Below are 12,823 nucleotides of genomic sequence, written 5' to 3'. Positions count from 1 at the left end.
GCAACAAAGACGAGATAAAGGCAAAAGTAACAATTGACAGAACTCATATCAAAGAGTGGTAAAGGCAGATTTGGGGAAGGAACAGAGCTCTGGTTGAACTGTATCAAATGCTCACACATTAAAAGCAGTAGGTACTGGTAGGAGTCAAAAAGAATCTGGAGGACATTTCAGTTTTTCATGTCAAAAAAGGTACTGGTTCATAATTCTAAAATAAAAGGGGAAGGAAAAAAAAAGTGACTTCAGCCGGATCCACTACAAAGTATGATCATAGCTGATCTTCTGCTTCAACTCTATTTTCCTGCCCGTTCCACAAATCTTTTGGTTTTCCAAAGAAGTAAAAATGTCTCAGTCTGAGAGGGAATTCCCAAAGTCTCCAGATGAAAATGTTTCTCTTTATCTCAGTCCTAAATGATTAACTTCTTACCTTGAGAAAGTACTCATGTTCCAGTTTCCCCAGCTTGGGAAAAAAAAACACCTCAATGTCTACCCTGACAATCCCTTTCACAAATCACTTCTCATTCAGCCTAACTGCAGAGAATAGGTCCAACTTGCTCAGTCTCATCACAGACAAGGAGTGAAGTGCTATCCCATCTACAAGGATGTCCTTCCTGGGATATGGATACAAAAACTCCAGGTGTGATTCACCAAAGCCCTCTCAATTAAACAAGACTTAATTAATCATGTTCCAAATCACTTTTCACTGAAGGCCAATAGTATCATTTGCTTTCCTAACTTCAATGTTCTTTATACAAATACAGCAAAGTCTCCAAAACTTGTAAAAAAAAACTTAAAATGAAAGCTCTCTTTTCAATTCTCATGATCAAAGTGCTTTGCTACATACTCCACCGTCACAGTATTGCCCATTCAGCTAATTCATGCATTGCCTTGCAAACACCTGGTGCATTCCTCACTCACCCTTAAATGGAGGTGATAGAGGACATACAGGAACTCCTCAGCCGATCAGCCTGACGTTGGTAGTGGGGAAAATGCTAGAGTCCATTATAAAAGGCCTAATAGCAGAGCACTTGGAAAACACTGAGGATTGGACAGAGGCAGCATGGATTTAGGAACAGAAAAATCGTACTTGATAAAGTTATTGGAAGTTTGAGGATGTGACTAGTAGAGTTGACAAGGGGGAGCCAATGGATGTGGTTTAATTAATTTTCATAAGGCTTTCAGAGGTCCCACGTGAGATTAGCATATAAAATTAAAGCACACAGGATTGGGAGTCATGTCCTGACAAAGAGAACTGGTTGGCAGGTAGGAAACAGAGAGCATGAATAAACCTGCCTGCTTCCGAATGGCAGCCTATGACAAATGGGTTACCATAGGGACCAGTGCTTCAACCCCAGCTATTCACATTTCCCAATAACGATTTTGATAAGGGAACTAAATGTAATGCCTCCAAGTTTGCAGATCACAAAGAATTAAATGGTGAGCAGTGAACAAGATGCAGACATGCTCCAGTATGATTTGGAGCAGTTGAATGAATGGACAAATGAATAGCAGATGATCTATAAAAAGGTGGATAAATGTGAGGCTGTCCAATTTGGTTACAAAAATCAGGAAAGCAGATTATCTTAATGGTGATAGATTGGGAAAGATGAGGTGCAATGAGACCGGATGTCCTTGTACACCAGTCCCTGAAAGCAAGCCTGCACATACAGCTGGTAGTGAAGCAAGCAAACGGTAAGCTGTACTCAAATCCACTTTCTATGAAGGCCAAGTCAGGGATGTCTTGTTCCAATTGTACAGGGCCTTGGTGTGACCACATCTGGAGTGGTGTACACAATTTTGGTCTCCTTTGTCAAAAGGGTATTCAGGCTATGGGGGCAAGTGCAAAGGTTTACTGACCGATTCCTGGGATGGCAGCACTGATGTATGAATTGACCAAGAATTGGTTAGGACACTATTCACTGGGGTTTAGAAAAATGAAGGGATCTTATAGAAACCTGTAAAATTCCAACAGGACTATTCAAGACAAATGAAGGAAGAATGTTCTTGATATCAGTGTGGCCAGAACCAGGGGTCACAGGCTAATGCTATTGGGTAGATATTTCAAACCAAGAGGAGGAGAAATTTCTTCACCCAGCGAGGTGAACCTATGGAGGTATCTGCCACAGAAAGCGGTTGAGATCAAAACACTTAGTGGGGAGTTAGACAGCAATAGTTCTTAGGGCTAAAGGAATCAAAGAGTATGTGGAGAAAACGTGGGAAAGAATATGGAGTTGGATTATCAGCCATGATCATATTGATGAGTGGATCAGTCTCAAAATGCCAAATGGCTGGTCCCACTTTGGGTCTCATGGCGCTCAATCCCATCTAACTTTATATCAGCAGCAAAATTGAAGATAAGATTGAGATTATTGCACTATCATCCAAGCCAGTAATATAGATTGTAAAATACCCAAGGATCCAGTATTAATTCTTGCAACCCTCCTATAGGATGGACATTGTGAAACTGGAAAGGGTTCAGAAAAGATTTACAAAAGGATGTTGCCAGGATTGGAGGGTTTGAGCTATAGGGAGAGGCTAAATAGGCCAAGGTGAGAGGTGAAAATGTGTTGCTGGAAAAGCGCAGGTGGTCAGGCAGCATCCAAGGAGCAGGAGAATCGACGTTTCAGGCATGAGCCCTTCTTCAGGAATGAGGCTGAGAGGTGACCGTATAGAGGTTCATAAAATCATGAGGGGCATGGATAGGGTAAATAAACAAGGTCTTTTGCCTTGGGTGGGGGAGTCCAGAACTAGAGGCCATAGATTTAGGGTGAGAGGGAGAAAAAAAAAAGTTGAAAAGCAATCTAAGGGGCAATTTTTCCACACAGTGATGCATGTATGGAATGAACTACAAGAAGTGGTGGAGGCTGATATAATTACAACATTTAAAAAGGCATCTGGATGGGTACATAAATAGAAAGTGTTTAAGAGGGATATGGGCCAAGTGCTGCAAATGGGGACTAGATTAGGTTAGTAAATCTGGTCATCATGGATGAATTAGACCAAAGAGTCGGTTTCCATACTGGAGCGTCAGAGTCAAAGATGCACAAAGTTAAGCCAGAAAATGCCAAGGTCATTCATACTCTCCAGTACTACACTGTAACTAATCTTCCATCCAAACTAAATTTTTATTCCCCCAAATCTTCAATTTCACGAGCCTTTATGTCATAGAGATGTACAGCATGGAAACAGACCCTTCGGTCCAACCCGTCCATGCCGACCAGATATCTGAACTCAATCTAGTCCCACCTGCCAGCACCCGGCCCATATCCCTCCAAACCCTTCCTATTCATATACCCATCCAAACGCCTCTTCAATGTTGCAATTGTACCAGCCTCCACCACTTTCTCTGGCAGCTCATTCCATACACATACCACCCTCTGCATGATGTATTAATCTTGTGGATTCAGATTATCAGATTCCTTATCAAAATCCAAGTACATTACATCTATTGGTTCCCCTTTATTTACTCTACAAATTACATCCTCAAAAGTCTTAAATAAAAATCAGTCAACTATGATTTCATAAATGGATCAGTGGTGCTGGAAGAGCACAGTAGTTCAGGCAGGATCATAGGAGCTTTGAAATCGACATTTTGGGCAAAAGCACTTCATCAGGATAAGCCATACTAATTGTGCCTGACCATACAAAGACCCTTGAATTGAGCGGTTAGTACTCCCTTAACAATAGATTGCATCATTTTTCCAATGAATGATGTCAAGCCAAGATTCAGTCCTATTTCCTCTCCATCCCTCCTTTTTTGAACAGGTGTCACATCTGTTCATTCCCAATCCTCTTGCATCATTCTGGAATCCTAAGCATGTGGCAAACAAGCACAGTGTATTCACTAAATCTGCAGCTACCTCTTTTAGCATGCTTCCATATAGGCAGTCAAATCCTTGGGATCCACCTACTAGCTTGTAACAACGTTCAGTTTCTCCAATATTATTCTCAGTTTATATAGGAATTTGAATTCTTACTGCTCTTAGAAATTGAGGGTAATCCATGTTATTTGCATCTGCTGTAAAAATAGACAATGCATTTGCCCAATATTTGTCATTTCTTTATTCCCTGGAATTTCTCCTGTCTACAATCGCCAAGGGACATTTTAGCTCAAATTTTCTTTTTATGTATTAGATAACTAACTGTACCTTACCAGTCTTTTTCTAACTACAAATCAATTCTAAAGAATGGTTACTGGGCTCAAAACTTGAACTCTGCTTTCTCTCCACAGATGATGCCAGGCTTGAGATTTTCTAGTAATTTCTGTTTCTGTGGTTTCGGATTGCCAGCATCAGCAGTGCTTTGGTCTTTTCTCTTTAGTACTTAAAAAGATGGGAGTGAACCACCCAAGAGTATAAAATAGTTAAGTCCTCAAAAACAATGTTTGGAAGAGTTTTAGATATTAGCCATCTTCAGGCATTGAACCATTCTTAACATTACAAGCCTCTTTATCAAAGGATCATCCTTGCCAAGTCTGTCTTTTCAGTTAAAGATTTTAGAAAACATTTAAATTAAATTAGTCAGTCTAGATTGTTCAGCAAAAGGGAAGAATGGAGAGAGAGGAGAAACACTGAGCAATTAGGTGGTAACACACTCACTCAGCTATAAAGTCCTAATTGTTGATAGCAGGAGAAAAACTGTAGACAATAGATAAAAAGGGTCCAGTGGGTAGTTCAACCTGTGTTTCTGTAATCCTGATTCAGTTGATCATCTCTATATATAAAGCAAACTAAACCTCATTTTTGTTCTCTATTCATTGATTTTGGACAGTAAATGATCAGTCTCATTTTCTGACTTGATGTAACTGGGATAGGAAAAGCATCATGTTTTAACAATGTTGCTCTGCAAAACTTGAAAGACAACTTTTTGAAATCATTTCAAAATTTAAAACCCAAGCACATAACAGGCAACAATACTTTTTTTTCTCAAAAAAAATTAGACCTAAAATACAGGAGACAAGGTTGACAGCTTAGTTTTCTTGATAATGCGAGTGCTCGCCAATTCCCTAGGTATTTTCTGGCATGAACACCGAACACAAGTTACGAGTGAGTTATTTAAATGCAGATGCATTAGACACTTCAACAACAACTGGGATGTGGATATGGAGCACTCTAAAAAACTGGTAGAGTGCATTGCTCTGCAGATAATCAACTTTTCCCTCATACACTACAGTAAACATGGAAACAAAAAAAAACAAAAAAAAATCCATCTTCTGGACAGATCCATTTCAAAACAAAAACACTTTGTAGTCTATTGCCAACATATAGTTAAAAAGAGAAATCCAGAACTACGAGCAAGATGATTTCTATAACCATTAGGGCTTAATTTCAACTGTCATCTAGTACTGGGAACAGGTGTGTTCATATTTGCACCTGGCCTTTATAAATGATTATAGTAAACAGTCCACAAAAGCACAAGTTCAAGCCTCATCTATAAAATAGTTTAAAAAAAATCACAATATAAAGCAATACAACATAATTAATTTGAGCTGTTCAGTGTGTTGTATGAAAAATCTCTTTTCCTGACTTAGTGCTTGGAGATGAAGCAGCAATAGTTCTCAAATAAATCAAAATCTAGCACTAGGTGTTCATTTAAAATAGCATTTCTTTAAAAAGGTCCTCCTGTAGCCAACCGGATAATCCACAGTCAAATATCATTTTTCCTCTCCCATTAGAAAACACCACTATGTGGCAGACAGGAAGAAAAGTCCATTTCCTGGAATATGTGTTTTCTATGAAAAACATACCAGGAAATCACATGAAATAGCAAGATATTCCATTACTGTGGCTGGTCAGTATTCTGCAATGCTCTGCCTAAATCAACCACTTAGTTAAGGATTCTAAATTGCATGCAAAACAGGCAAATTAAATCTACTAGTTTTTTTTAAAAAATATAGTGAAATAGATGCAGAGAATAGATTACAGATTTTGCTCTCTATTCCACAAGTGGGTCAAATCTGAAAAACTACTCCAGTCAAGTCAGTAAGATGCAATAGTGGGATGTAAATTAGTGCTAGTCATTGACGGTTTGCATTTTTTCAGAGTATACAAGATTTTAAGTTCACAATGAAATAATTCACTGATGCACATTCAACTCATGGTGAGACTCCCCTCCCCCTCATCATGCTACCATCTGTTCTCAATTGTGAAGTCATTTTCATCCCATGGCAATGTCATCCCATCTGGTGTACTGACTTATTTCCAAAGTAAAGCTCTTAAGACAGCGAACAGAATGGAGTTTACATTTCCCAAAAGCTGTGCAAACACTTCCTTGGCCATAACAAAAGACCAACACAGATTACATATTTCTTCAACTGTGCTTACACCACCACTCTCCCCATCATAAACAATTTATTATTGACAAGTTTATTAGAGAACTATAATATGCTTCACTTACAAAATACGTTTTGGCTTTGTTTAAAAAGAGCTTCCTTCTGCACGCTAACGATTAAAAAGAAAAACACCATTCATGCAAGATTTATGAGATAATTGGAGGCACACCATGTTGTACATCACTTAACACTTACACTATTTTAGTACAGCAATTCAGTTAGTTATCACAAATGGAAAAAACAGCATGAGCATTTAGAAGACATTATACCAACAGCTTGACTCAGTAACCCGCAGACATTGAATCAGCTGATTTCAACTTAGGTTTGTACAATTAATTTGTAAAAAGTGGACATTATGAAATAAACCCTTGTACTTGAAAGCCCTGAATGTTGAGAAATATAAAAAGCAATTTCCCACTTTGATCATTTTGTTACAGCATTAAATATTCCTAATGGGTTATAATATTCAGAGTAATGATATATTGACTGCCCCTGCGTGTTGCCTTTTCTCCACAGATTGCTACGCGGACACAGGAGAGATTTGTCTACTCCAACAATCTCAAGCAAACCCTAATGGAAGCTCCTAATAGGGCTTTCTGCGCCAGCAATGTTTAGTATCTCCCCAACAACTAATTGCAGTTCAGTATTCAAAGTCCTCAAAAAGCAAAGAGGAAGCCAGTGTGTCTCTCCAGCAAAAAGGTGGCTGCAGCTGCAGGTGGTTCCAGTCACTGTGATTTGACAGATTATCAAGTCTGATAACCAATCTGTCAAGATTGTGGGGACAATACTGCTTAGATGGAAAACTCTATGGCTTCAATTGCATCCATGCCAAAACTAAATTGACTACACGGTTAAACGATCCACATTTCCAGATTACTGCAGAGTCACTGCTCACCATATTCACAAGTAACTCTCATTCTTAGAGGTTAATAAAATCATGAGGGGCATGGATAGGGTGAATAGCCACGGTCTTCTTCCTAGGGTAAGAGGGCAGAGGTTTCAGGTCAGAGGGGAAAAATATTAAAAAAGAACCGAGGGACAATTTTTCATGCAGATGGTCATGAGTTTATGGAATAAGCTGCCAGGGGAAGTGGAGGAGACATTGAAAGGGCATCTGGACGGGAGTTGGAAGACTTGAGGGGAATATGGGCCAATTCCTAGTAAATGGAACTAGGCCAGATAAGGATGTCTGGTCAGCACTGAAGAGTTAAAAGGGTTCATTTCCCTGCTTAATGACTCTCTACATGAGAGAGACTCGGGCTCTCCTTGAATGTTGTCAAAAAATTCATATCTGTCTACAACAGGTTAAACAAAAAAAATTTCATAAAGCTCAAACTTCCTGAGTCCTTCCCGTAATTTGACAGCTGCCTTTCCAGCAAAGGCTGCCATCGAGATCCATCACTGGAGCAGATGCGCTAACTCAGCTTTTTACAAAAAAAAAGCGCTATTTTTGACAAGATTACTGCAAGCCAAAAGTTGTACTGTACAGTGCAGTTACTACCAGCACACTCCTAGACTGCAATGAGACTTAATGTGTGTACCACATAAAACAGTGTGAAAGGAGTCCCATCAGCCATCCTCTGTCACATCATCCTGATTCAATGAGAGGAGCGAGCAAATGCTAATGACCCTCTCCACAGGCAAACACCCTGCAAATGAACTTCAATAAACTGGACACTATGTCAAGGTAACCAGAAAGCGTCTTTCTAACCAGGTCCAGTTTACTCAAGTCTTAAGAATGTTTCAAGGAAGAGAAAGGAAAACATTCTTAAGACAATCTGAAGCTCTCCAGAAAGCAAGCCGGATATTAAAAATGAGCTTACTGACCAATTCTTCAAAGCAGTGAAAACTTGCCCATCAAGCACAATGATTTAATGAGGAGAAAGAGTGGCATCAAAGACTAAAGAAATTGAAATCAATCCTGCATTCAATACTTCAAGTAACGTCCTGTCCAATGTGCCCAAAGATCTGTGGGTTGAAAATTAGCACAATTAGAAAGTTGCATGTCTCACTCAAATCACCTGGTAAATCAATGAAAACAAATTGTCATAATCGTTGACCGTTTCTCAAAACAGCTGTTCTTACAGTTTAAGTGAAATGACAGATGCACAGTGTGCAGAGTATTGTGATTTCAGATCAAAGAAGACAGATAAACTATCCAAAATTAAATTTTACTGACTTTAAAAAATACAGTAACATGTAAATTGTAAAACACAATTTTCACAAAAATTGTCAGTTGCTCAGGAGGAGCAGAAGAACCTAGGTGTTTATGTGCGCAGATTAAAAAAAGGTGACACGGCAACTGGTGAGAGCAGTAAATAAAGCTTTATTAGTGGGGCATAGACTACAAGAACAAGGTGATGTTGTTGAACTCAGCTAGAGCTCAGCTAGAACAGTGTACGGTGGTGGGTGCCACATTATACAAAGATGACTGCAAAGTTGATGCAGAAGTGATATACAAGAATAGTTCCAGGAATAAAGGAATTTCAGCTGATGATAGATTGGAGATTGGATTTGATTTCTTTGGGAAAAAGAAAAAGGCTGACAGAAGATCGGATAGAGGTTTTCAAAATCATGAAAGGCCTGGACAAAGTAGACAGGGAGAAGCTGTTCCCACTTGCAAAAAGTACAAGGGGGGCATAGATTTAAAAGACTCAAAAGAAGAAAGGGTGGTGTGAGAAAAGATTTTCTCATGTGAGTAATTAGGATATAGAATGTACTGACTGGAAAAGTGGTGGAGGCAGGTTCAACTGAGGCTTTCAAAAGATTGTAGTAAAGGTATGGGGAAAGAGCAAGAGACTGGCACTAGATATTGATGCTCATTTGAAGAGCCAATGGTACGATGGGCCAAATGGCGTCTTTCTGCATCTTAACTGTAATTACGTAAAGTTAGAATAGCAAAAACAAACAAAGAAAGAAAGCAGGTTAAAAACCAGTGTACAGTAAAGACAGTTAAAACATGCTACTTATAATATACTACATTCACAAAAAACAAAAACATGCTAGTGCAAGTCACAACACCAGGGATCTAAATGCTTTTATCACCAAGTTTGATGTTTACCAGCAGTAAAACGATGGTTTGCCAAAAGGAGCCAGAAATTCCTGCATATCCTTGAAACTAAGACTGGCCCCACTGAGTGGAAGTGTGCCCAAAAGAAAGGAGCATCTACAAACTTCAACACTCAAAATTACCTCCAATGTTTAGTTGCTTAGCATTTGATGTCAGGACATACCAGCCTTTTGATGAAAGTACATTAACAACCCTATTTTCTAATCTGCCTATACAGAAGTGTTGTTAATGCACCTCTGGAGCAGGTAAGACTTGAACCCTGACCTCCTGGCTCAGAGATAGGGACATATCACTGCACCACATGATTTCAACAACCTAATTATATTGGTTCATTCACTAATGAGCAGTAATCTCACTCCAATATGGTTATCTTCAAAATTGCCTTATACAAACTTAAAAAAAAAGGAGGTAATTCAAAATATAAAATGTATTTTGAGCAGGCAAGAACAGGCATAATACTTAAACTCTAATGAATAACAAGTTAAAAAGAATTGGTAGAATGGGAAAAGGTGACAACTTTTATGAAAATGTCTCTGGAAATACATGTTTAAATCTTGCATTAGTATTCATTTTAACAATGCTCCAATGCCAACAAAAGCTAAAATGATATTACTGAAGAGGAGGAAGGTGGTGGAGGCTGGTACAATTGCAACATTTAAGAGGCATTTGGATGGGTATATGAATCGGAAGGGTTTGGAGGGATATGGGCCGGGTGCTGGTAGGTGGGACTAGATTGGGTTGGGATATCTGGTCGGCATGGACGGGTTTCCATGCTGTACATCTCTATGACTATGACTCTATAAATAACAATCCTTTCAAAACCAGCTGGTTAGTACTGAATATTACTTACACCAAAATATTTTAGTGTGTTGTAAGATAGAGTTTTAATGGAGGTGGTAGTGTCACAATCTGAGCCAGGAGACCAGAATTCAAATCTCACCTGCTCCACAGGTGTGCAATAGTAACTATCTATAAGCAACAAGGTCAAAGTAGTATATACTTCAAAAAAAAGTCAGACAACATGAAGTATGAATACTCAGTACAAAATCTACTTTATTCCTCCAAACAAAATCAAAAGTTTGGTTTGTCTGGTGTGCATTTAATTACTTACTCCACAAAAAAATAAGCCACACCAGAACACTGGAGTAAAGTGAGTAGTTTCTCTGAATTGCACCTCGGGAACCACATAGCCACCAAGATGACTAACACTACCATTTGGTAAATATGACTGATCAAAACTTCTACTCCATCAAAAAGGTATATATGAAAACAACAAAAGAATAACCTTCACAATGCTTAACACTCCAAGGTGATTATGGCTTTCACCCAGTCCACAATATTAACACTACCCCAAGCATCAGAAAGACAAAGGGTTCGGCTTCTGGGGAACAAGACCAACATCAAAACATTTGCAGTGAACATCAGTCAGGAACTTCAAATTAAACATGTCGGGTTGAATTCTGCTCCACAGTTCTGAGAAAGTCTTCAATCACCCACATTACATAATTTCACAGTAAGGACTGCCAGCTATGGGACCAAGATGTTAGCATTTGAGTAGGGCTCTCTCATTCGACAGACATCTGCACGTCAGGCTGTAGTGCTATAGAGAGGGAGGGATAGAATAACCTTGCTCAAAAAAATTAGTACAACCATCAACTCCTGTCACTTTTACTCCAGTTGTTTAAATTAATGATTGTAATCTTCTCAATACTGCACAACTTTGATCATAAACATTATGCATCTAATCCCCACTATCCTGTCCATTTCTGTTACCTTCAAAATTCACATCCCATCCAATTATGAAGGGGAAGAATCATCACCCAAGAGGTACAAACCTATTTGTGTTACTTCAGTCCATAGCTGCCAGCTCACCTGAGATGCACACGAGAGGGGGTTATATAGCTGATTAGGAAGAATGAACTGTCCAATTGTATTAGGCAGAAGTGGGTACTGCAGATGCTGGAAATCAGAGTAGTGCTGGAAAAGCACAGCCAGTCAGGCAGCATCCAAGGAGCAGAAAAAAATAAAAAAAAATCAATGTTTCGGCAAGAGCCCTTCAGAGCTCATACCTCCACTAATTACTCATTTGTCAGTACGTGATCAATTGCCTTACAGCCAGTCAGGCAGCATCCAAGGAGCAGAAAAAAAAAAATCAATGTTTCGGCAAGAGCCCTTCAGAGCTCATACCTCCACTAATTACTCATTTGTCAGTACGTGATCAATTGCATTGGGAAGATTTCTACGAAACTGGATTCCACCAGACTTTCAGATAGCACATTACGTATCTTAACGGTCCCGATTGAAGGTTTTTCTTATTTCATCCATCTACCATTTTAAATACATGATCTCAGATTATCAACCAGAAGAAGCAGTTTATCTCTATACATTTTGTCATTATTTTGAATACCCTCCATGCTCGAAAGGAGAGCAATCCTAGTTTAGCCAATCTTTCCAGTCAAGTGAACTCTCATCTGTGGTGTTGTCCTAAGCTCTACATTCTCTCTCCAGGAATTGCACATCCTTCCCGTAAAAGCAGAATAGATTGTCACAGTTAGAATGTTAAAATGCAACCCAATGACCAGTACACATTTTAATCTGTTGTTATAAGAATGAACACAAAAGTATGCAATTAATTTCAGGACTTATTGGTCTAAGTTCATAAAACTTGTTAGACAAGATAATTTTTTTCCCAAACATGTGATTGGTACTGCAGCTTTAATGACACAATAGTTGGAAAAGGGAAATCAAGACAGGGCCAATACTTTGCAGACAGCCCCCTTACTAAAGTGGCAATGTGCTATGGTCTGTTGGGAATAGACATAAAATACAGTTGAATTAAAATTGCTGTTGTTACAACTGTCCAATCTTGGCATTCTTCCTCATTCCAAAGTGCTGCCTAATATAAGAACTGTCTTTTTGTTGTCGGTTTAAAAAAAAAGTCTATGGACTGAAAAAAAAAGGGAAAAAAAAAAGATTCTTTTTAAAAAGGAAAAAAAAAGGAGGATTTCTTTTTTTATTCCTCTTTTGTATCCAAGATTTGTACTCAGATACTTGTACCCAAGATGGCACCATAGAGGCAGACATTGTAGGAGAGTGAAAAGCTTTTACATTGGAGTACGTGACAATAAAAAAAAGGTTATTCTATTCTAAGGTGGTTGCATAATTTCACAGCAAGGAATTCAAAGCCTTGTAAAAGCTGTTTTTTTGTGGCTGAGTTTCTTCAATGTGCAGACACGGCAAAGCCCATCAGCAGGTTACAAGTGATGTTGGTTCTTCCAAGCTTAATGAGCAGGTTGGAACTGGAAGCACTTTACAGAAAAGCAAAGCACGCACAACAGATCCAGAATCAGTCGCTCTGTATTTCATACAAACTAGTTGAAGCTTCCAGAAAGACAGCTGAACATCAAGGCTTTGCCAGGTCAAAT

At 38.9% G+C, this 12,823-nt stretch overlaps 1 protein-coding gene across 4 annotated transcripts in view; it reads right to left on the bottom strand.

Moving 5' to 3' along the window:
* The window catches only part of snx18a (sorting nexin 18a), a 55,568-nt gene that overhangs the window by 36,977 nt on the left and 5,768 nt on the right, over positions 1–12,823 (bottom strand). The window contains exon 2 of one of the 4 annotated variants that reach the window (XM_043688520.1): positions 8,241–8,296. The exons of 2 other annotated variants lie outside the window; for them this stretch is intronic. In XM_043688520.1, coding sequence (XP_043544455.1) covers positions 8,256–8,296 — 41 coding nt within the window. In that variant the 3' untranslated portion in view covers positions 8,241–8,255. Of the gene's footprint in view, positions 1–8,240; positions 8,297–10,766; positions 10,999–12,823 lie in introns of those variants that run through there. One more of the 4 variants, XM_043688528.1, reaches the window with a different exon arrangement.

This window comes from Chiloscyllium plagiosum, chromosome 1, assembly GCF_004010195.1.
Source record: "Chiloscyllium plagiosum isolate BGI_BamShark_2017 chromosome 1, ASM401019v2, whole genome shotgun sequence".
NCBI lineage: Eukaryota > Metazoa > Chordata > Chondrichthyes > Orectolobiformes > Hemiscylliidae > Chiloscyllium > Chiloscyllium plagiosum.
This window is presented reverse-complemented; position numbering and strand designations above follow the sequence as displayed.